Raw genomic sequence first — 26028 nt, forward strand, 5'->3', positions numbered from 1 at the left:
TTCCGTTGCTTGGAAGAAGATTGTTGACTAGCTTGTCCTCGAGAAGACTCAGATGAAGGCTTCTTTTGAGCCCGAGCTCCGACGCATTTGAAGAAAGTACGCGTCTGCGGCCAGATCTTCTGATGTTGTTATTAGGGATCCTTAGGATGATTAGTCTCCTTTAATCTTGTATTTTTTGGTTTCTGGAATTGTACTCAATGTAATCCTTCCAATTATATAAATTAAAGAGATTTTTATGGTCATATCAAATTATTGCAATTATTGTTAAATAAATATATATATTTGCAAATAATATAGTAAGTTCCTTGAAAATAAAAACAATCAAGCATTGCATTTCATTGCATTTAAAGGTCAAAAACCTAAAATCCCTTTAAAACACTAAAGAAATGGCCAAAGGATTTATCATAGATCAAACAAGTTCAAATGACCATTGACTATTTTTTTTTGGCATTTTTGAAAAGTCAGAAGCAATTAAAAATCAATTAAAACAAGTTAATAATCACAAATTTCACCAAAAATATCAAATTAATCCAAAAATTAATTTTAAATCAAAAGTGGGAAGAGGAAAATATTTGTGAACTTTTTATGTTTGTCCCATAAGTTTTGGATTAAAAATGAAATTATAATGAATTTTGGAAGAAAATCCTATTAAAAAATCAATTTAGAAAATAAAATAAATCAGAAAAAACAAGAGCCATCAAATCTCCCTCATTAATTGAGGTGGCAAATCTGATGGACACACGTGCGCGTTCCACCAATGCCTCAGTTAACGCGTCCACGCAATTGGTAATTAAAAACAAGGGTCAGGATTAAAACATGGAATCAAGCTCTGAGGGTGAGGGACACGACACAACACCACCGGAGCCCTAGCTCCGGTCATCTTCTCCGGTGAAGGCCGTCAGGCTAGTCAGATCAAAAGTTTCCAGAAATTGATGGATCATATACCAATTTAAAGAGAAAAATGTAAGGATCACATATATCACCTCCAATTCTTCCATCTCTTACTCTATAAGCAGAAAAGTGGAGATGAAAATTAAGTGTTCAATTTTAGTTGCTTCGATTCAAGCTCAAAAGAAATCAGAAACATTGCTTACATTGGTAGGATTTCAGCCCTCATAAAATCATGTCTTGATCTTAAGAATTGAGGGATAATCGAAGAGATGAAAAATGAGAAAAATCACCTTCGGGAAGTAGCTTTGGAGCTTGATTCTTGATGCAATTCCACTTGATTTCTCTTCCTCTTGCTTGCAGAAGTCCAATGGAATGAAAATGACAATGAATCCTCAGAATTTTTGTTCACAATCTTGAGTTGAGCAAAAACTCAATTTTAAGTGAAATCGTCAAGGTATTCTCTATTATGAGGTTATGGGATTGATTAGCAAAGTTGGGGCCAGGTTCCTCCTCCATTCTGAGGCAATGTCAATGTATTTATAGGCCAAGCTAATGATGTTTCCACCCTTTCCAAATTTGAACCAAAAATAGCAATTCATGGTGCATGGATGCATGGGTGTATGTTCAGGCCCAAATGATGATTGAAATCCACTCCAGTTAATGTCAAAAATCTAATGAGGTCATCACATGAGGCCATGCAAAGTTGTACCATGTTTGGAGTTTGATACTTGCTAAATTAAGCCAATGAAAGAACTCATGCACAAGTCCTCCAATTCTTACCAAATGAATTGATCTTGGATTTTTTGGAAAGCCCTCGTTATAACGAACAACTTTGATGTTGGGACTTTTTTAGTTTAAATCATGGAACATGGTCAATTCTGTCCTTGAAGATGGAGGTATCAAACATACTTAGAAATTTTTCTAAGTTATAAGTCAAATGAACCCTCTTTCCACCTTGAATAACTTTTCATGTGAGCTCCAAACGACTTTGGTTCCTTATATAATGTTGTATCCCTTCCAATTATATTCAATTTAATCACAAATTTGACATCATTTGGATTATTAATGATGGAGTTATAAATTTTAGAATTTGAGGAAAATTGCTTGTTCAATGATGAGGACCAAAATGGAACCAATTATGTTTCCTCATGGTACATGATCTTGCAAGTAGAATTTGATCTTTCTCAAAGAATCAAAGTTGAAGAATACATATAGAAATTAATCATGAAACTTGGATCATATTCATATAATAAAAATTGAGTAAGTTATGACTCTTGGAAGTTGACTTTCTATCTAGGGCACAGACAAAATGACCTATAATCTTTCACCATAAAAAATGACTTTTCAAGAAAAATTAGATCTTGAGTCCAACATGAAAGATGTTTGTAATGCCATGAAGAGTAAATTTTATCTTGGAATAATTTTCATATGACAAAAATTGTAGGAGATAGGGTCTAGGGAACCCTAGGTTTGACCAGTTGACTTTTTCTGGTCAATTTCCTTGAATCAACTTGCACACTTGAAGTTACTCTACTATTAGGGGTTCATGGAGGATCATATATGCTTATGATGATGTAAAATTAAGTATACCTTGATATCTTTGACCAAATGTTGAAGAAACTTGTTGAGGAAGGCACACAAGATACCCAAATGAATTAGGGCTTCCTTGACAAATAAGCTTCACACTCTTGATGAATTCTTGATCAAAATGACAAATAAAGAACATGGGGACCCATATATGATGTTTAGAACCAAAGTGAACATTTTCTTGCTTGATATCTTGCATTGAGGGTCTTAAAACCTAGTTGTGATCTTGGTGAGGCACAAATGGACACACACACTTCCTACAAAAGAAACAAAGTTATACAAGACATATTTTTGTATTTTGGTTAGTAAACAAATAAAATAAAGTATGGTACAATAAGATATGATTGGTGATCTCTCTCAGTGCAAACCCAATGAATGATAGGTGAGGAGGGTACCAAGGTGTGATCCCAATGCCAATGCAAAGCTATGAGATGGCATGAGGGGTTTTAGGTGTCAAAATTGGGGTCTTACACACATCTTTTGTAAATTTGATTGAATCAAATTTACACAACAGAGGTTACTTTTGTAACTTATTGTATTAACCAACTCAATCAAAATTATAAGACATTTTAATAAATTAAATGGGGAGAGTCTTAAATTTACAAGGCACTACTCACAAATGTAGGTTATAATTATTTAGGATGCTCTCAATAATAATAATAATATTTATCGACAATCCTTAGTGTGAAAGCAAATTCACAATAAAACTTAAATTTATGTACTTTTACAAATTACATGATAAAAACAATAATATTATTGATAAAACTTAATAACAATAAACTCAAATAACATAATCATGCTAAATGTATAATTTTAAATCAGATAAATATTAAATATTTATATATCTAATAAATGTCAAACAAAATCACATATACACTAAATAATTTAAATAAATTATTTTAGAATCAATAAAATAAGTTCTAAAATCCAAAGTATTCATACTTCAAAGAATCAAATCTTTATTTTTACGTTATAATTTTGAGAGAAATTCAAAATATTCAAAAAAATTCCATAAATAATATTTAATAACTAAATATATATTAAACAAATTAGTATTTCTCTTGTCTCTCAAAATCTAAATCCACGTGCAGAATTTTTGTGAATCAAATTGAGAGATAAACAATCATTAAAAATCAAATAAAATAATTTAATAATAAAACATTTTTTTAATTCAAAACCAAAAATCAAATCACCAAAATAAGATTTTAATTCAATATTTATCTTTCCCAAATAATTGACATAAATATATATTTCTAAATAATTGACATAAATATATACAAATAGAGTGTTGAAAATCAAAATCTTTAATAAAAATATATTATCATGTTTTTCAATCATCAATCATAACCATATATGTGATTCCAAATATATTTAGTATAATATATATTAAATAACATATCTCTTAAAGAAAACCAAAATTTGCATAAATTCCTTTCTTCCAAAAAAAAATATTTAAATTTGATTTTGAATCATATCTTTATCAAATTTAAATTTTAAAAAAACTTTATTTCATAGCAACAAACTATATTTGAATCAAATCTAAAATTTATAATATATATTACAATATAATATTTATATTCAATTCAAAACTTTATTACAATTTAAATTTCTTTTTACTTTCTCTTATATAATATCATGAACGAATCAAATAAGTAATTACCAGCCTTTAGAGACATAAACAAATGAAACAAAATCAATAATAATTTTATCATTATTTCATGAACTTACGACCAACCATATAAAAGAAAAAAAAACATACGAAAAAAAAAACCATGTCCTTAGAGTTTTTTCCTTTCTTGTCAACAACCATTAACAAAAACAAAATACTATCTTTAAAGAGAAAAGATCAATATTTATTTTCTCCGGATTTAAATAACTCAATTTTTTTTTCATTATAAGTATATATCAATTTATCCATGAATTTATAAAAAATAAAAATCAAACATGAATTTTAATAGTCGACCTTAATAAATCAAATATAAAGACCCGCTCTGATACCACTTGTTAGAACTAATTTAATAATTACTTTATGCAAGGCATGCTTAAATATGAATATCAATTCTATAATCATAATTTAAGGCGAAAGCAAAACAAACATATAAACATCCATACACATAATCTTATGATCTACGACATATTGATTTATTAAGGAGTATAGGAATATCTGAACAAATCAAAGAAGAAAGCTTTATAGGCATTGATAACGATAATCTTAAAATGTAAAAAATATAGAGACAAGTAAGTGACTAACACTTGTTGGCTTGTGGATCTTCCTCAACCGATACTCCTAATGTCTCAAACACTCTTCATATGGGGAGAAGAAATAATATACTTGTGTACTGTATATTGGAGACCATAGCCTATATATAGTGTGATGGTCAATTAGGGTTCCCATTATTCCCAAATGGGTCCTCCAGACATTCACTCATATTTGAGCCTATATCCAATATTTAATTGATTAATTAAATAATTTCTAAATGAAATCTAATCAGCCTTTTAACTCTATTTGATCACTTAATTATTTAAGACACTTAATTGATAAAATAACTAATATAATTAAATAAATATATTTGGCGACATAATTATTGGAATAGTAATATAATACTAAATTATTAAAAAATTCCAACAATATATGGTTCAAAGAAAACAATATATCACATGGAGTGAAAGAAGGTAAAAAATATTGAATGGAGATATTGAATAGTGAATTATGAATGGTGAATGAAAGGTTAATGAATAAATATGTATGGTGAAAGAAGAAATAATAATTATGGTGTTCCCAAAGGATTTGAATCATCATGCCTACGTATTCTCACTGTGCAATGAGAAAGTCAAAGCTCCGTAGTTCATGGAACTAATGCGGAACAAAGAAAGGGAATTTGATTGGGTTGCCAAGGGGAAAAGAAAATTGCTTAAAAAGCAAGAGTGTGGCATTAACCAGTGATGGTAATCAACCACAGTGACAAATGATATATGATTGGATTTGTGAAGGCATGGTCTGAATCAAAGATGCTACCAGAGTTTGTAACTCTACAAGGTAGGCAAAGATGTATACCAGGGTTTGCAACCCCTCAAGGAAGAATGAGAGATAGCCAGAGTCTGTAACTCTACGGGAAAAGGAAGGTAGCCAGAGTGTGCAAGGATGCTTACCAGAGTCTGCAACTATATAAGGACAAGAAATTGATTTCTAGAGTTTGTAAATCTAAAGGGCAAGGTTTAATGGGTGTGCCATAGTCTGTAACTATACAATGCAGAAGGAATTGAATGTCAGAGTCTATAACTGTATAATGCAGAATGAACGATAACCAAAGTCTATAACTGTGTAGGCAAGATGAAAAAAGGTCAAAGTCTGTAACTTATAGTGAAATGCATGTTTGCCAAAGTCTGTAACTGTATATGAAAGTGCAATGATAAGTTCCATAGTCTGTAACTATATGAGGCAGAAAAAAGTGATTTCCATAGTCTGTAACTCTATAAGGGCAAATAGAAATGATGCCAAAGTCTATAACTGTATAGGCAAAATAAAATGGGGCTTTGCCATAGCCTGTAACTGTATAGACAAAATTAAAGGTTTCCAAAGTCTATAACTTCATAGGGAAAAAGAGAGCTTCTCACAGTTTGTTACTCTGTAGGGCAAGACTGCAAAAGTCTGTACTTTATAGGCAAGGAATAAAGGATGCCAAAGTCTATAATTGTATAGGAAATGCACGAGGCAATTGATTAGGAAATGGGTTTGTTACCCTAAGGCAATGATCCCAAAATATGTATCTACATCAACGAGGGGTGTATGGCGTTGGATCTAAAGAGGAGAGTATGATGGATAAACCAAAGGTACTTCACTACTGAAGTGTTGAATGATTGATGTGTTTGAATGAAGAAGACTTGTCAATTATATGATTTGAATTGCACTAAAGTCTATGAATGAAGGCTAATACCTTGAGAAGCCGGGTCATTCGTCCCGTACCCATAGATATTCTAGACAAGGATAAGAATAATCCACTCTCATCATTCTTTGTTACTTAAGGCTCATGGCATACAACTTGAATCATGATTGACAAGTTGCTGACAAAAGATCCTGATTATTGATCCTGATGATACATTGTTGCTTGTTGTGAGAGGAGACTTGACAATCATTTGATTTGAATTCTGCTAAAGTTTGTGAATAAAGGTAAATACCATGAACAACTCGGTCATTCGTCTCATACCCAAAGATTTTCTGAATGAGTTAAGGAATTCTCCACTCTCACTCCTTGTCTATTTCTTAAGGCTCATGGAACATAACTTGAATAAGGATTGACAAGTGTTGATACCTTTGTTGTGCTTGAGAAGTAGTCAACTTTGTCTGCTATGCTTGACTTGTATTGACTTTGAAGTCTTGATCTTGGACCTGAATCTTGAGGTCTTGAGCTCGTGAGATCCAGTATAACCAGTATATCTTGATCACAAGGGACTTGCCATATCAAGTGATCAAAGGTCTCTTGATCAATTGAATAGGCTTGGGGATTTAAGAACAATGCAAAGGATTTGGTTGATCAAAGTGAACTTTGATCAACACTGCCTATGAGAATATAAATGATCAGAATTAAGTACAGAATATGCCTAAAGATTAATCAGTTAATCAGATGATTTTATAAGTCCTAAGCTAGAGGAACATGCATTAGTTAATCTAATGATAAAAAACAATGTCTAGCATGCAAAGGGATCATGGTTCATGGATTAACATCAGGATTATCACATGTCAAAACCTAATCAAACTTTAATCAAGGTAACTAATCATTGAGATTAACATGACAATTCAACTCAATTATATCAATGTGATCAATATTTAAAATTAAATATCAAAGTGAAAAATTAATATTAGGATCACCTAATGAACTAAAACAAACAAATTACCCTAATTGAATTCAAACAAACCCTAAACTAAGGGATCATATGCATGTTGACAATCCTAAATCTAGGGGGAAAATAGTCATATGCTAAAAAATGATTAATCATAGAATTAACAATTAGGATTTAATCAGAATTAATTAAAACTAACCAAATATTAATTAAAATAAATTGCTAATCTCATGATGAAGAATTAAGCTAAAATTTATCTTAACCTAATTTTAATCTTCACCTAAATTAAAAATCATCATTAATCTATATAATTAATACCATAGTTAACACATTAATATGAGATTTAACAAAATAGAATTAAAACTAATGCAGGGGTGTGAACACTATGGGGTGTGTGAATCGAATGGGGCCCAAGCTTCACACTGTCAAATACAAGTCCAAGTTTTAACGAATCCAGGGCAACACTCGTGAACAATTCAGCACATGAAAAAATTAACTTCATCACCGTTGCAACGTCTTTAATTTTACGTTCCTCATTCTCATTTCAAAAGTCCAAATTTGAGAAACCAAGCAGATCTAAGCCACCACACATGAACACTTCAGCACATGAATTTTTTTTGATTCACCTTTGATTCCATGCTTCTTTCACTCTCCTCTCCAAAGTTCATACAAGAAATCAAGAGCAAAATTGGATCCGGATTTACACTCCAACACCAAATCGCATCGAATCTTAATCAAAACGTATTTGTACGCGGAATCGGGATGAGAAGAATCATGGACGTGTGCACCGCGTTCAAGAATTACATTGTGTTCAGAATTCCTCATTCCGCGTCATGGATTTGCGTTTGAAATTCAACCGAATCGCAACCAAAATACTCGAATCTTAGTAAGGAGATGGAAGAAAACTCACCGGGCTTTGAGCTTTGGCACGGTGGCACAAACAGGTAATGCTTATAAACATGAAATATGTTAGTAAACATAGACTGTGTATGAAATAATGATATGGAATTTGGACTATATGAAGTGTGTATTGAATGTTGTATGGGATTGTGTATGAAATTGTTTTATTGCTAATCCTTGGAATGGTTTGGTTTAATGGACTATACGGAAAGGTATGCAATATTTTTTTAAAAGTTGAACTAATGGACCGCATATGGAAAGTATATTGAATGTTATTGAAGTTAGCTAACCTTTTGTGGTGAATTTGGACAGTGTATTGAGAATTTGAATTAAAGGAATGCTAATATCTTGAAATTTTGGATTAGTGCATTTGTGTTAGTTGTGAAAAATATGGCTATGCTAATATTAGTAAATTGGTTATCATGTTAGAAACCAAATAGCCATGTTATGCAATACTTATGGATGTATGGTTGAATTAGATTTATGAATGTTAAGCTTGTTATTGTTATGTATGTGTGCTACCATTGTTATGTTGTTGGTTAGAAAATGTTTATGACTTCAATGCTTGGATTTGTCGTTTGGGGCGTATGCATCTGGATCTCATGGTTCACTTTAGTGTGTTAAGCTTTTGTATGTGATTCAAATGGAAGGGAAACATGAAATGCATGGAGATGGAGATGGAGATGATGAATGAAGAAGAAAATGGGAAATGATTTTAGAAATTAGTGGTTGACTTTGGTCAACTGTTGATCAAAAAGGCAACCTTACCAAAATCTACATTTTTTGTAATTCTTTGTATGGACAATGTAAATTGAAATTTGAATGAAATATAATGAATAATTTTAATAAAAAGTGAAAAATAATGCCTTAGTTTCAAATAACATTTTCCCACAAAGAGTCAAGTTTGAATTCAAGATATTTGGAGGAACCATAGACTTGCATGGAAATAAAGAAACTTGGTCAAATGCACCATGAATCAATGACTGCACTAAAAAATAAATCAATGGAACATGAATGGAAACTATGCACCATGAATTAGTGAATGCACCGTAAGAAAGGAAGTAACAGAACAGGATTAAAAACTATCATCAACCACTATTGATGACTAAGGTTTAAGTCCACAAGATCATTCATATGAATAAGGACAATTAAACAAACATTAAGGCTCCATAAGCACACTCAAACCAATTCTCCCTAAAATTAGGGTTTCAAAGTCAATAGATAAGCCCTACTTTCCAAATAGTCAAGCATGCATCATTATGCAAATTATTGGATCACAAATGTAAGTAATATGGACCAGGATGATCAGATATGCAATCAAAGAACCATCAATGACATGGACCAATAAAATTAGGGTTGCAATCCAAAATAAACTTCATGGCTCAATCAACAAGCCCAAACCAAGTGGCCTCCTAAAATTAGGGTTTCACAATATCAAATCAAGCCACATGAATAAGGAACACCCCCCACAGTCAAGAATTAGGGTTTAGGTACAATGAGACACTATCACGCCATTCTAAACCAAGGCCTCAAGGATTAGGGTTTACTGGCTTGATCCACATGACCACAACACCAAGAACCTTAGAGCTTGATTCTTAGTCAAAACACTAGCTTGGTTATGTGAAAATAACTCCAAACCTTTGGATGGGGTATGAATGCATGATGCATATGGGTTGGGTATGTATGAATACAGATGAATCTCGAGCCAATGATCATCTGAAAAGTGAAAAGGGGAGGGATAATTTTAGGGTATGACACACTCTAAGATGACATACAAAAGTAATAAAAAGAAGAAAAAAAAATCCAAAAATTTTCTTTTCCCTAAGCATTTCTAATAAATACATACATCACTTTAGTCTTTTATAATAATATATACACCATCTATGTAACATCCATATATAATATATGTCTAGAATACATATTATACATAGTTTAATACTGGTACTGAAATACATAAGTGCCTAGCAGCACAGTGTACATATATAGATACATGCCCAAAATAAATACAACATGGCACAAAATGTATACAAAAGTGCCCAAAATAAAACTACTGATCTAGATCATTAGACAATGATCTTAAAAATATCTACACAGCGGAAAGAAAAGCCATCAGTCATCAGGTAAGCAAGACATCGCTCTTTCTTGCCCTTACCCTTTTCCTGCTTAGAACCACCTGAAAAGTAATCAACAACATGGTGTGAGATAATAATCTCAGTGGGTTCCCTATCTTATGGGTCCACTCGGCTCTACAGGGTTCTCTAATCAATATTCAACTCGTGTCCAACTCAAGTCAACAAGGGAACGGAGACTTGAGCAATGGGGAAACTAACTCGCAATGTATGGCAACATGCATTTGAGTTCTCATAACTCAACCACGATCATTATTCAGATCACGACACATCAATTCCCGAATGGTCTTACGTCTAAGCCAGGCCCGGTTCATGCATGCTCGTATGATGCGACTTTCACGGTGGATATCAGGTTCCCTTATGGGACTCAAACCCACTTTTAAGAACCATCACTCGTATGAGACTCAAATCCACTTTGAGTCTCTTTCACCGTATGGGCTAGATTCCACTTAGGTGTCCACATTTCCCCCATGTCCACCATGGTTGGGGCTCAAACCCAATTGAGGCTCGAATCATTGGTCCCATATCCCAATGCTTACTCATCTAAGCATATCAATAGAGATGTGTACCATCACAGAAAATACACACTCTGAATACATGATCGGTTCCACATATCATTGGTTCCATGAACCATAACAAAATCCATCAATTATAGGTGACTTCATTCACCACAATACACAAATATAATAACAAGGCATGTTCCATACAATGCATCTCATTCTCAATCATGGCAACAATATATCAACGACCTCCACATAAGCATCTTACGAATGAATACCGTATTCTCGTATCATTTATGTTATAAACCTACTCAAACTTAATTTCAATCCTAGGTTAACTCACTAGGTTCATAATGTAATTTTCAGCATTAACATGTATTCAACATAAGCATAGCATCACAAATGATTAATGGTTAGAAGAATGCATTTAGAAACACTTAAGAAATAGATTTTGAGATTTTTAACTTAAGTTAATTGATTGGTTGGGGAAGCCCAATCGATTGGTTCCTCTCACATTTCTGTTTTTCAAAATTTGCTGAGTGTCAATCGATTGATCCTGAGTGTCAATCGATTGGTCCTGCTAAAATTTTCCACTGTTCATATACAACAAGTTTGTCCAATCGATTGTAATGTAGTGTCAATCGATTGGTCCAGCTAAAATTTCATTTTTCTGCAAAACAAAGGGCTGTCAATCGATTGATGACGGGGACCAATCAATTGGTCCACTCACATTTTCATTTTCCCACTTCTCAGAACACCATTTTTCTCTGTACCCATTTCCAACAACATACCACTTCTTCTTACAACAAAGCCCATTATACTACATGTTCTTACACACATATTTATCAAGGATTCCAAAGTCATAATCATAACCAATCATTTTACCACAACCATAACAAATCATATTATCACAACAATCACAAAGAATATATCAAGCACATGTTCATAAAAACAACAACATCAAGATTAATATTCATCGCATAGCATGGTTTGTTCATGATTTGTATATGATTCTATAACCCTAACTTTTCTAGAAACCTAGAGTTTCTAACTAGAACCCACCTCAAGAAATTGAAGAGGAGAAGTTGTGGAAGATGAGATGAGGATGAAGATGATGGTGTTGGTTCCATGTTTTTCCTTCTTATTCTTCTTCTCCAATAGCCTTGCTTTCCCTTCTTCTCTTTAGTTCCTCTTTCTTTCTATGCTTTCTGATACATAGAACAATGAGAATGGCACATGGTAGGTAGTTGGTAGGAGAAAATAACATATAGATCACAAGCCTTGTAGCATATGTGTGGTTAGAAAGTGGTGGAAACAAACATCTTAAGTGGAACCAACCACAATATTGTTCTACCAGAGCTATTGACCCATTATTAGTGTTACCAAAATGTCCCAATTAATAAAAGGTCAGTCTCAATTAATATTAATTAAGTCAACCTGAACTCACTATTTACTCTATTTATCCCAATCGGCAACTTTAAGAGCACATAGGAACTCAATTGACCTTGATTAATAGAAATCTAGGTGTTTAAGGAAATACGGGGTATTACAATCTATATCATATAAAACCCTTAACTGTTACATTTCGTATTAGAATTAGGCATTATTTACGATATTCTCTAGTGGTTCTCTCAAAACGGGGCAAGCTCTTTTTTTTGCTAAACACGAGAATATTCATTTTTTATGGAATGTATGATCACATCTTTATTTGTACACTAATTCATCTTTTAGAAAACTATATAAACATATAGCATAACTCCTTTGAGTAAATGATAAACTAGAAGGTTGATTGTATAGAACTCCACTCAGTTTCATATGACATTGTAATATCCCATATTCCCTTAAATGCTCAATTAGTTGTCAGTTGAGACCAATTGAATTCCTATGTGCTATATCTTTTGTTAGTTGTAACAATTGGAGCTCCTATGTGCTCTAAATGTTGTCAATTGGGACCAATAGAGTAACTGGTGAACTCTAAAGAGATTAATTGTTAATAAAAGAGACAGACCAATATTAATGAGTACAAGAGAGGACATTTTGGTAACATTAATAATTGGTCAATTGGTGCTGAAAGATAAAATATCAATTGAGATATTTTATGATACTACTTGATATTATATGTTATTTATGTATATTATATAGTATGAGTATATGTGGTGGAATAGAAAAGAGGAAAGGATAAGAAGAGTAGGTAGAGGAGAGAAAAAGTTATCAGAAAGAAAGAAAAGAAGAAAGGGAAGAGTAGAGAAGAGGAAAGGAAAGGAAAAGAAAGAAGGAAGAGAAGGAAAGAAGAAAGAGGAAGAAGAGGAAGGAAACAGACCACCATTTCTGGGCAATTTCACTTTCTGGGAAATTTCATGAATGGTTAACCGGTTAACACTGAAACAAAATTTAATTTTCTGTCTGTACAAAATTTGTCCCCATTGGGGTTCAAACCCAGGACCTCCTTAAAACTGTACAAGCCTTACCACTAGACTAGAGAGGTTATTGTTGAATACTTATGCAATGAATAAATATTAATCTAAATCTTGATTAAGATAGATTAATGAATTAATTGAGCATTATAGCTCCGTTTTGGATGCGGACGGATGCGTTAGTAAGATAATGAAAAAGGCTATTATTATGATATCATATTATAGTATATTATGTGTCTTACAAATTAAATGAATTATATTTATGATGGGTGTTAAACATGGTTGATATGGTTGATTGTGAAGTAACATGACTAAAGATAACGTAAAGGACTATTATTATTGTTCCATGTTATAAAATAGTAAGTGATTTATAAATGCCATGAATTTTATCATGATGAAAATTAAATATTGTTGTTATGTGGAAGGTGAAATAACATGATTAAAAACCTTACAAAGATGAGTGAGGAAACCTAGAAGAATAATTTGATTAATAACTTAGAAAGATAATCTAGGTTATGAACATGTGAGATACATGTATGAGAATACGGTATTCATTCGTACGACGCTTATGTGAGGTCGTGGACGAATTGTTACCACGATTAAGAATGAGACGCATTGTATGAAACATGCCATGTTATTATTGTGTATTATGGTGAATGAAGTCACCTATGATTGATGAATTTGTTATGGTTCGTGGAACCAATGTTTTGTGGAACCGATCATGTATTCAGAATGTGTGTTTTTCTGTGGTGGTACACATCTCTATTGGTATGCTTAGATGAGTAAGCATTGGGATGTGGGACCAATGATTCGAGCCTCAATTGGGTTTGAGCCCCAACCATGGCGGACATGGGGGAAAGGTGGACACCTATGTGGGTTAGAGTCCCATACGGTGAAAGATACCATAGGTGGGTTAGAGTCCTATACGGGTGATGGTTCTTAAAAGTGGGTTTAAGTCCCATAGGGGAACCAGATATCCACCGCGAAAGTCGAATCATACGGACATGCGTGAACCAAGCCTTGGCCTAGACGTAGGTCTGGTTGGGGATCGATGTTGCGTGAATCTGAATAATGATCGTGGTTGAGTTATGAGAACTCAGATGCATGTTGCCATACAATTGCGAGATAGTTTCCCCATCGCTCAAGTCTTCGTTCCCTTGTTGACTTGAGTTGGATATGAGTTGAATATCGATTAGAATATCCTGTAGAGCCGAGTGGACCCATAGGATAGGAGAACTCACTGAGATTATTATCTCATCCCATTATTGTTGTTATTTTTCAGATATTCTTTACAGGTTGAATCTAAGAGAAACTGTTATGGATGTTTCAAGGGTTGCTGTTCATTATAATCTTCCGCTGTGGAGTGGTGTGCAATGAAGATATTGTACATAGTTCTTAGATTTTTATTATTTAGGCATTATTGTATAACATGTTTCATTGATGTTTTAGTTTGGACATGTATATATATATTGATGCCATTAGGCACGTATGTTGTGACAGTACCAAGATTTAACACTTGTATGATATTATTCTAGATATATATTATACGGGTTGTTACAAACATACCAGTTGATATTATAGTATATGAGGAATAGGCTGATGAGAATCTGGAATGAACTTCAGGAGTTGAGATACGTGAAAAACATCATGCATTTCTGATAGAGAAGGTGGTAAAGCTAATCGGTAGGCTACTTCTCCAATCCTATCTATAATCCTATCCCTTGGAGTAGCTTCACTAGATGGAATGATAATCAACTTCTCTTCACATCCAATAAACACCGAATTGGAGGAAAGCCAATCCATCCCCAAAACCACATTAACCTTCTTAAGTGGTAAACAAATAAGATCAATCTAAAAAATTCTACCATTCACCGAGAGCGAACAATTTTCATAAATCAACGGTGTCTCAACCACATCATCCATGGCGGTAGTAACCACCATAGGAGGAGACAAGGGAATTGCTTGCAAGCCAAGACGCTTCATGCACCGAATTGATATAAAAGAGTGAGTCGCCCCACAATCAAACAATACAAAACAAGGATGATTATTGACGAGACACATGCCATCAATTAAGACATTGTTGCTCTTAGCCTTCCTTCCATCCAAGGTATAAACTCGACCGGTACTCCTCCCCTGCATCTGATTCTTATTCTGAGGGCATTCCCTAGACATGTGTCCCTCCCTCTGACAAGTAAAACACCTAATTCCACTTACAACACATCTTCCAAAATGATACTTCTTACATACTTGACATTAAGGAGGTTAGTTAGGTCTTGCATGTTGCACCTGTTTTCCCTTGAAAGCCTGAGATCTAGGCCTAAATTGGCTTCTCGGCCTTCCTTGGTCTCTCTGTCCACTCCTGTACTAATCGCTTTCTTCTTGAACTTTCTTTAAACTGTTCTCAGCCACATAACACTGCCTTAACAATTCAGCATAAAAAGTGAATTCCCTTTGAGATACACTGTGAGAAATTTCATCCCTTAAACCAAAAATAAATCGATCAATCTTCCACCTCTCATCTGGTGCGTACGCGACTTGTCTAGAATAAGCAGCCATATCTTTGAACTTTTCAGCATACGCAGCTACTGACATATTGCCCTAGCTAAGCTGCTGAAACTCAAACTCTTTCTGAGCCCTCAAAGAACTAGGAAAATACTTATCCATGAAAATAGTCTTAAAATTCTCCCAATCCCTAGGTATTCCTTGATTGATCATAAAAGTCGAAGAACTCTCCCACCATCTCACAGCTGGACCTTTCATCATGTGGAAAGCAAACACAACCTTGTTTTCTTCACTACAATGCACTATCCGAAAAATCCTTTCCATGCCGGTTATCCATTCCTGAGCCTTCACAGGATTCAGCCCACTATGGAATTCCGGAGGATTCATGCGGAAGAAATCTCGGAAACTACCACCTGCAGCTACATGTGGAGCCCCTTGAGGATGCAAACCACCATTCCACTGCTGCATCATCTGTTGCATGAATTTATTCTGTTGTTGCATTTGTTGCATAAACTGAGGCCATTGAAAACCTTCACTACCACTTGGCGGTTCAGAGTCCGAATTCTGGGTTCTGGGTCTACCACGACCTTTATGTCTGTCAGCCATGATCCTGAATGTCATACAAATAGGATTAAGTTGATCAGGCTCAATACAATGAATATAACACTAAGGACAATGATGACAACCCACATATGAGGCAGAAAGAAATACTTATAATATCTCATGGCTAGGTCGAGGATACGACCTGCTCTGATACTAACTGTAACACCCATATATAATATATGTCTAGAATACATATTATACATAGTGTAATACTGGTACTGAAATACATAAGTGCCTAGCAGCACAGTGTACATATACAAATATATGCCCAAAATAAATACGACATGGCATAAAAAAGTAGACAAAAATGCCCAAAATAAAACTACTGATCTAGATCATTAGACAATGATCTCAAAAATATCTACACAGCGGAAAGAAAATCCATCAGTCATCTAGGTTATAAACCTACCTAAACTTAATTTCAATCCTAGGTTAACTCACTAGTTCCACCATGTAATTTTCAGCATTAACATGTATTCAACATAAGCATAGCATCACAAAGGATTAATGGTTGGAAGAATGCATTTAGAAACACTTAAGAAATGGATTTTGAGGTTTTAACTTAAGTCAATTGATTGGTTGGGGAAGCCCAATCGACTGGTTCCTCTCACATTTCTGTTTTTCAAAATTTGTTGAGTGTCAATCGATTGATCCTGAGTGTCAATCGATTGGTCCTGCTAAAATTTTCCACTGTTCATATATAGCAAGTTTGTGCAATCGATTGTAATGCATTGTCAATCGATTGGTCCGCTAAAATTTCATTTTTCTGCAAAACAAAGGGCTGTCAATCGATTGATGATAGGGACCAATCGATTGGTCCACTCACATTTTCATTTTCCCACTTCTCAGAACACCATTTTTCTCTGTACCCATTTCCAACAACATACCACTTCTTCTTCCAACAAAGCCCATTATACTACATGTTCTTACACACATATTTATTAAGGATTCCAAAGTCATAATCATAACCAATCATTTTACCATAACCATAACAAATTATATTATCACAACAATCACAAAGAACATATCAAGCACATGTTCAAAAAAACAACAACATCAAGAGTAATATTCATCACATAGCATGGATTGTTCATGCTTTGTATATGATTCTATAACCCTAACTTTTCTAGAAACCTAGAGTTTCTAACTAGAACCCACCTCAAGAAATTGAAGAGGAGAAGTTATGGAAGATGAGATGAGGATGAAGATGATGGTGTTGGTTCCAAGTTTTTCCTTCTTCTTCTTCTTCTTCTTCTTCTTCTTCTTCTTCTTCTTCTTCTTCTTCTTCTTCTTCTTCTTCTCCAGTAGCCTTGCTTTCCCTTCTTCTCTTGATCTTCCTCTTTCTTTCTATGCTTTCTGATACATAGAACAATGAGAATGGCACATGGTAGGTAGTTGGTAGGAGAAAATAACATATGGACCACAAGCCTTGTAGCATATGTGTGGTTAGAAAGTGGTGGAAACAAACATCTTAAGTGGAACCAACCACAATATTGTTCTACCAGAGCTATTGACTCATTATTAGTGTTACCAAAATATCCCAATTAATAAAAGATCAGTCCCAATTAATATTAATTAAGTCAACCTGAATTCACTATTTACTCTATTTATCCCAATCGGCAACTTTTAGAGCACATAGGAACTCAATCGACCTCAATTAATAGAAATCTAGGTGTTTAAGGAAACACGAGGTATTACAATCTATATCTTATAAAACCCTTAACTGTTACATTTCGTATTAGAATTAGGCATTATTTACGATGTTCTCTAGTGGTTCTCTGCATTCGGGGCAAGCTCTTTTTTTAGCTAAACACGAGAATATTCAATTTTTATGGAATGTATGATCACATCTTTATTTGTACACTAATTCATCTTTTAGAAAACTATATAAACATATAGCATAACTCCTTTGAGTAAATGATAAACTAGAAAGTTGATTGTATAGAACCCCACTCAGTTTCATATGACATACCAGTTGATATTGTAGTATATGAGGAGTAGTTTGGTGGGTTCAATAGTAGTGATTTTAAATAATATGGTAGAAGCATATAAAAAGTTAAACAATATCGAAAAAGTACTATAAATAATGCTAATATTAGATCCTTAATGGCAATTTTATAATATGAATTATGCGTATTTCCTGGAAAAGAAATCAGCTCTTTATATATACAATAATCAACTTTTTAATATAAAAGTGTGTAATAAAGACTTGGATACACAATTTGTTTAATAAATTTGAAGTCCTTTCATGGTTACATTTTATCAAAGTCATTATGACCAAATTATCTAGAGTTTGATTGTTGTTGCCGCCATTGTTCTTAAAAAAGTTTTTCTTCTTATTTTTTTCTTTTATATTCTCTTTTTCTAATTATTTCTTCCTGCTTCTTTCTTTTAATCTTTTATATAATTTTCTAAATATATAATTTACTTCTCTCATCATCATTCCTTAAGGCATTAGGATAGTCTCATTCCTATTTCACTACGCCATATATATCCTTATTTAAATTTGATAGTTGAAAACTAAAATAAATGTAATTAATTGGAAGATGGAGAAACTTATCATAAATTAATTGGCTAATATTAGCACTGATCATTTGCCTACAGAGAAAGAACACTAGAGGATCCAAATCCCTCATCACGCTCCTTTCTTCGCTTCTCTATTCGCGCTACTTCTTCTATGTTTCTTCTCTTTCTCTCATAAACTCTCATCCTTTAGGTGTATTGCGTCTTTATTTCTCTTGAGTAGCTTAAATTTTCATCTTAGGTTTATTCACAACATATCTTCTTCTCTAGAGGATTAAGACAATTAACCCATCAAAGGAAGGAAATTCTTCAATGCAGTGTATGATATTACGTTGTGTGACGATGATTTTATTTCTATTAAATGTTTAATGAGAATAAAAAAGAAGAAAAAATGAACAATAGATGTCTTAAAACCAAATCTAAGAAGGCAATAAGATTATTAAAGTGTCTTTAGCTTAAGCATATTTCATAAATAAACTTTTGTCAACAATTATATTATAATTCAATTACTTCATTAAATACATTTATATGTAGTGTCTTGTTTTTGTTTAATAAATTTTAAATTCAATATTATTTTATCTAACCTTAAAGATAACATATCAAAGTAATAAAAAGGAGAAGAAAAAATCCAAAATATTTCGAATACATACATACATCACTTTGGTCTTTTATAATCACATAAACAACACCCATATCATACAAAACCCTTAGTTGTTACAATTCTGGTTTGAATTAGGCATTTTTTTAATGTACTCTCTAATGGATATATATATATATATATATATATATATATATATATATATATATATATATATATATATATATATATATATATATATATATATATATATATATATATATATATATATATATATATATATCACTACGCCAAAAACTGGAATAGACAGCGCACCTTAGAGGGCGCTTTACTACAAAAGCGCTCTTTAAAGTGAAGCGAAAAATAAGGAGCAATAGACAGCGCACTTTAGAGAGCGCTTTTGTAACAAAGCGCCCTCTAAGGTGAAGCGAAAAAATAAGGAGGAGATAGAGGGACAACAATACATGGCGCTTTTTAGAAAGCGCCCTCTAAGGTTACCCTTAGAGGGCGCTTTTAATAAAGCGCTGTTATAAGTCCATGTGCATTTCCAGCTTATAAAGCGCTTTTGGAAAGCCTTAGAGAGCGCTTTCATAAGCGCCCTCTTAGGCCCCCTTTAGAGGGCGCTTTGTTTCCACAAGCGCCCTCTAAGGTGAAACGAAAAAATAAGGTGGAGATAGAGGGACAACAATACATGGAGCTTTTTAGAAAGCGCCCTCTAAGGTTACCCTTAGAGGGCGCTTTTAATAAAGCGCTGTTATAAGTCCACGTGCATTTCCAGCTTATAAAGCGCTTCTGGAAAGCCTTAGAGAGCGCTTTCATAAGCGCCCTCTTAGGCCCCCTTTAGAGGGCGCTTTGTTTCCACAAGCGCCCTCTAAGGTGAAACGAAAAAATAAGGAGGAGATAGAGGGACAACAATACATGGAGCTTTTTAGAAAGCGCCCTCTAAGGTTACCCTTAGAGGGCGCTTTTAATAAAGCGCTGTTATAAGTTCACGTGCATTTCCAGCTTATAAAGCGCTTCTGGAAAGCCTCAGAGAGCGCTTTCGTAAGCGCCCTCTTAGGCCCCCTTTAGAGGGCGCTTTTTTTTCCACAAGCGCCCTCTAATGTCCCCTTTATAAAGGGCGCTTTATTACAAAAGCGCACTCTAAAGTGAAGAGAAAAAATAAGGAGCGAACAACTTGAATAGACAGCGCACTTTAGAGGGCGCTTTTGTAACAAAGCGCCCTCTAAAGTGAAGCGAAAAAATAATGAGGAAATGAAGGGACACCAATAGAGGACGCTTTATTGAAAGCGCCCTCTAAGGGTAACCTTAGAGGGCGCTTCTAAAAAAGCGCTCTCTATGTCCATGTACATTTCCAGTTTATAAGGCGCTTTTGGAAAGCCTTAGAGAGCGCTTAAAGCGCTCTCTAAGACCCCCTTTAGAGGGCGCTTTTGTAACAAAGCGCCCTCTAAAGTGAAGCCAAAAAAAAATGGAGGGACAACAATAGAGGGCGCTTTTGTGAAAGCGCCCTCTAAGGTTACCCTTAGAGGGCGCTTTTGAAAAAGCGCTCTCTAAGTCCATGTACATTTCCAGTTTAGAAGGCGCTTTTGGAAAGCCTTAGAGAGCGCTTTCAGAAGCGCCCTCTTAGGCCCCCTTTAGAGGGCGCTTTTTTTAAAAAAGCGCCCTCTAAGGTCCCCTTTAGTAAACATTAAAAATATAACATATACTGCATGTCTCTTTATTTTCCCTCTCTATAAGCTATTTCGTTTTCTCTCAACTGCGATTACTCTCTACTGCGATTACTCCCTCACCGTTCATCGTTCGTTCTCCCTCCCTCACCGTCATCGTCGTCGTTCGTTCTCCCTCCCTCACCGTTCACGTTCACTGCGTTATCCTCTTCCACCGTCACTGTTCACTTTCTTCTCCATCGTTACCGTCACCTTTAAGGTATTTCTCTTCTCCATCGTTACCGTTCACTTTCTTCATGTGTTTGATTATGGCATTTTCTAAACTTAGTTTTTCATTTTGTGCATTATGTTGATTAATGTTGTTTAGGGCAAACTGAGTTTTTTATTTCTGATTGAAAACTGATATATTTGAAGTGTGTTTGAGCTTGTTTTGGAAGTTTGATGATTATGGATACAAGTTTGTTCATGTTCCAAACACCATAAGTTTGCATTGGTCTTTTGCATGCAGTAGGTGTGTGTGAGTTTGTATTCAATAATGATAAAAAAAAAAGAGTTTAGATTGTTGTAACATGAGAGAAATGGAAGGTATATGAATGTGTTCACGTATTGAATCATTGTCTTACTTGGGTCTTATTGAATCATTTCTATATTACAGATAAAATGGCTAACCAAGACGATACCAATGCCGCGAATGAATCACGTAATAATGTTGAAAAAGAAATCAAACGAGGATTGACTGTTATGAAGTCAATCATTCGTGCAAGAGACAAGGGTGTAAAATTTGAAGTACATTGGAGTGCTGAAGACCAACTAATTGAGCCTAACGGTTCAATGTTGGCAAGTTACATTGGTTTCCTTGTTCGCCAACATATTCCGATTACATGTGATAATTGGAGAAGTCCGGACTTGAAGGTTGGCAAGGAAAAAATATGGTCGGAGATAAAGGTACTTACCATATATTGTTATATGTTTTTTTGTTGACTATTTGTTAACCATATATTGTTATAATATTACTTTATAATAACACACTCCATTTGTATGTTTTTTAGAGATCCTTTCACATCGATGAAAGCCGGCAAAAATATTGTATTCAATTGGCCGGAAAAAGACTCCGAGGATTTCGATCCTTTTTGTGCAACAAATTTCTCAAGGATGAGGAAGGAAAATTTGTTGAAGGAGAACGGCCAATGAAGTATGCCGAGATTATTTCAGCCGATGAATGGAATAACTTTGTCGCCAAACGAAGAAACGAAAAATTCCATGTAATGTCTATTAATTATGCTATTATACAATTGTTAAGTTACTAAGTTCTAATATGCCTTAAACTTTTTTATCCAGGAAGTAAGCGACATAAATAGGAAAAGGGCATCAAAACCCGCGTATCCGTACAAAAAAGGGCGTATGGGTTATGCACGGTTACAACAAAGAATTGTGAGTATATTCAAATACTATGAGCTTATACATTGTCACAATATGTTATAATTGATGATCTTATAATCTAATTCAATGTGTAGCTAGCCGAGGAGAAAAGTGACGCAACATCTCTTCCGGATCACGTATTATGGAAGGCTGCTCGGGTTGGGAAGGATGGGGCTGCCGTTGAAGCGGTCCAAAATGTTTATGACGAATGTGTAAGTATATGTAACATTATTTCTTTAATTATATCGAAAATTTTGTTAGACATATAATTCATTTTTAGTCTCCTCTAATAATATTTCAGGAGACTTTATCCCAAACCGTACCTTCAACCGAGGTCCAGGATTGCAGGAGCGTACTTAGTCGAGTACTAAATGTTCCTGAGTATTCCGGTCGTGTGAGGGGTAAGGGTTTTGGTGTGACTCCGTCGTCATTTTATAAAAAAACAAAAACAAAAAATCCTACCAACAAAGAGGTGATGGAGACCTTGGTGGAGTTAAGGGCACAAGTACTCCAACTGCAAAACGAGAATGCAAGGTATAGAGAGGAAAGGTGCGCTTCCGAGGCAAAAGATACTAGTGACCGAGCTAGTATCAATCATCAACCGAAATTTCCCGAGGTAATTATATATGTTATTATGAAATTAAAATAGCACTTTTTTACTTGACACATATACAAGTTAACAATAACATTTATTATTGGTTTAGGGCATTTCACCTTGTCAGCTGTATCTATCGTCACCAACTTATCGCATGGTTGGCAAGGGAAAAGTGCACAATACTTCGGGTGAATTACTTCACCATAATCCCCTCCCGGTGGGATTTATGAAAGTTTCGGTTGACCTCGTATTCGATACGGACGCCCGTCTACCATTACCTGACGTTGTTTTAGAGACAACGTTGATGCGAGATGCAGTCGGATCCTTTGTTGGTTGGCCGTCAGAGCTAATTTTCCCTGATGCCGAGGTATATATGTTCTAAATGATTATGAATATTTAGTATTCACATTTCAATTCAGCTACAATTATGATATTTAATCAATTATATGGTAATGTTAGACTCCTACAAGACCCACATATAAAGTTGGTAAAGGGATTTCAAGACGCATCGAGTCGGTTGCATCTCAAAAAGAGGTACAAATATATATACCCATTGAATTATATACGCAACGATTCTGTTGCATCACAAAAAGTCATGATTTATTTTATATGAATTTTTAGGTTCCCGGTCGAGAGTTGAAAAGCGCTGCTAAGGATATTCCAACGACGTCCGGGACAAAATCTCAAATTTTGATGCGTCTTGAGAAAATGGTGGAGGAGTCCGATATTATGCATGGGGGGGCCATTCGTACTATAAATTTTGATGAAGGTGTTTTCGGAGCTGCTCATTTCGAAATAATTGGAAAGGAGGACTTCCAACAACTTTTTGAACACACCGAATTGGGCATCGCTGTCATTCATACATACATATGGTACTCTGATCAATCTATAATTTACTTAGTTGAACAATTTATTTACACATTTCAATGAGTAGTCTAATGTTTATTATGTTTCTATTTAAGGTATATGTATGTAACATTGATGCAGGGAACTGAATTGTGTAACCGTTTCAATTTTATTGCTGCTTCCCGTATCAACGCAACGTTAATAACGAATAATTCAACATCTGTAAAGAATGATCTAGTCGATATATTCATGGCGGCCGGCGATAAGTCTACACCCAGTTTGTATTTTTTACCGTTTAATTCTGGCAACGGGTTAGATTTTCTTTCTAATAATTTCATTCTAATCTATGTATATCTTTTACGTAGAAAATTTTCATTCATCTAAATTTTTGTTTTATTTTACAGTGGTCACTGGGTGTTGGTTGCTATGGATCTTTCGAGACTAATAGTGTATTATCTCGATTCTTTATCGGGTGATTGGAGTAAATATCCGAGTATGAAGAAGACGGTTGACGCGTAAGTGAAATTCCCCTAAATAATCGTGTGTATTTGTATATTTAATTATGTCTGTCAGATTGATCTCAATATACGTTTTTATTTTGTTAGGGCAATAATAAAATTTAGATTGAAAAAGAAATACCGCAATAGGAAGGACATTACCTGGATCAGAGTTCAGGTATATATTAAGTATCTTATTTTTGCTTATAATAGTGTTTGTTTTTTTGCTTATAATAGTGTTTGTAAGAAATTAACTATATATATATTGTTTGTTTTTCTGTGTAGTGTCCTCAGCAAAATAATTCGGTCGATTGCGGATTTTTTGTAATGAGATTTATGAGAGACATCATTGCGTTGAATCGTATAGACATCCCAAAAATGGTATGGAATAATAACTTAGGGTTTATTTTAATATTATCGGATATTTCATCTAATTTGTTACTAAATCATGAATATGTTTTATTCTCTTAATTGTAGTACTTTGAGGAATACAAATCTTACTCAAGAGCTCATTTGGATGAAATCAAGGATGAATTCTGTCAATTCATTGTTGATCAAAGAATCATATAGCTAGGTTGTATATTGTTGTACATATATGTATGGAATGTTGTTGTTGTATGCTGTTGTTGTATATATGTTGTATATTGTTGTTGTAATTTTACTAAATCATGAATATGTTGTTGTATATTTTTGATCAAAGAATCATATATTAATGTTGTATATATGGAGGATTAATGTTGTATATAAATGGATTCATGTTGTATATATCAATGGATAATGGTGTATAACATTGGATTAAAGGATGAAATCAATATGAATTTTACACTTTTGCAGCATGCGAACAGGTTACCAATTAAATATCCACTGTTTTTCAAACAAATTTTTTTTAAAATAACTAACACTTTAGAGGGCGCTTTGTCCAGAAAGCGCCCTCTAAACACTTTACATTGACAACTTTAGAGGGCGCTTTTTCCTGAAAGCGCCCTCTAAACACTTTACATTGTCAACTTTAGAGGGTGTTTTTTCCTGAAAGCGCCCTCTAAACACTTTACATTGACAACTTTAGAGGGCGCTTATTCCTGAAAGCGCCCTCTAAACACTTTACATTGACAACTTTAGAGGGCGCTTTTTCCTGAAAGCGTCCTCTAAGGTGTCTCTTTATGGACCACTCCAGAGGGCGCTTTTTTCTTAAAGCGCACTATAATGTGGCCCTTAAAGGGCCACTTTAGACAACGCTTTCTCCAGGAAAACAAAGCGCTGTCTTTACCTATGCCAGCGCCACTTTAGAGGGCGCTTAAAAGCGCTGTTATAGGCCAAATAAGCGCCCTCTTTTCCCTTATTTGGCGTAGTGTATATATATATATATATATTATATTATATATATATTATATATATATATATATATATATATATATATATATATATATATATATATATATATATATATATATATATATATATATATAGAGATATATAGAGAGAGAGAGAGAGAGAGAGAGAGAGAGAGAGAGAGAGAGA

General features: G+C 34.1%; 1 protein-coding gene across 1 annotated transcript; it reads right to left on the bottom strand.

Annotated features, from left to right (window-relative positions):
- Positions 1–14835: 14835 nt before the first annotated feature.
- Positions 14836–15432, bottom strand: LOC127131190 (uncharacterized). The gene is made up of 2 exons (XM_051060124.1): positions 15133–15432; positions 14836–15081 (listed from the first exon to the last, which is right to left on the bottom strand). Exons 1-2 carry the CDS (start codon positions 15430–15432, stop codon positions 14836–14838), a joined length of 546 nt encoding a protein of 181 aa, XP_050916081.1.
- Positions 15433–26028: the final 10596 nt, after the last annotated feature.

This window comes from Lathyrus oleraceus, chromosome 3, assembly GCF_024323335.1.
Source record: "Lathyrus oleraceus cultivar Zhongwan6 chromosome 3, CAAS_Psat_ZW6_1.0, whole genome shotgun sequence".
NCBI classification, from domain to species: Eukaryota; Viridiplantae; Streptophyta; class Magnoliopsida; order Fabales; family Fabaceae; genus Lathyrus; species Lathyrus oleraceus.

Coding starts and splice junctions, on each gene's coding strand:
- LOC127131190 (XM_051060124.1), bottom strand. CDS start 15,432: ATGTCTAGGGAATGCCCTCAGAATAAGAATCAGATGCAGGGGAGGAGT. Junction 15,082..15,132: donor ATGAAAATTGTTCGCTCTCG/GTGAATGGTAGA, acceptor CCACTTAAGAAG/GTTAATGTGGTTTTGGGGAT.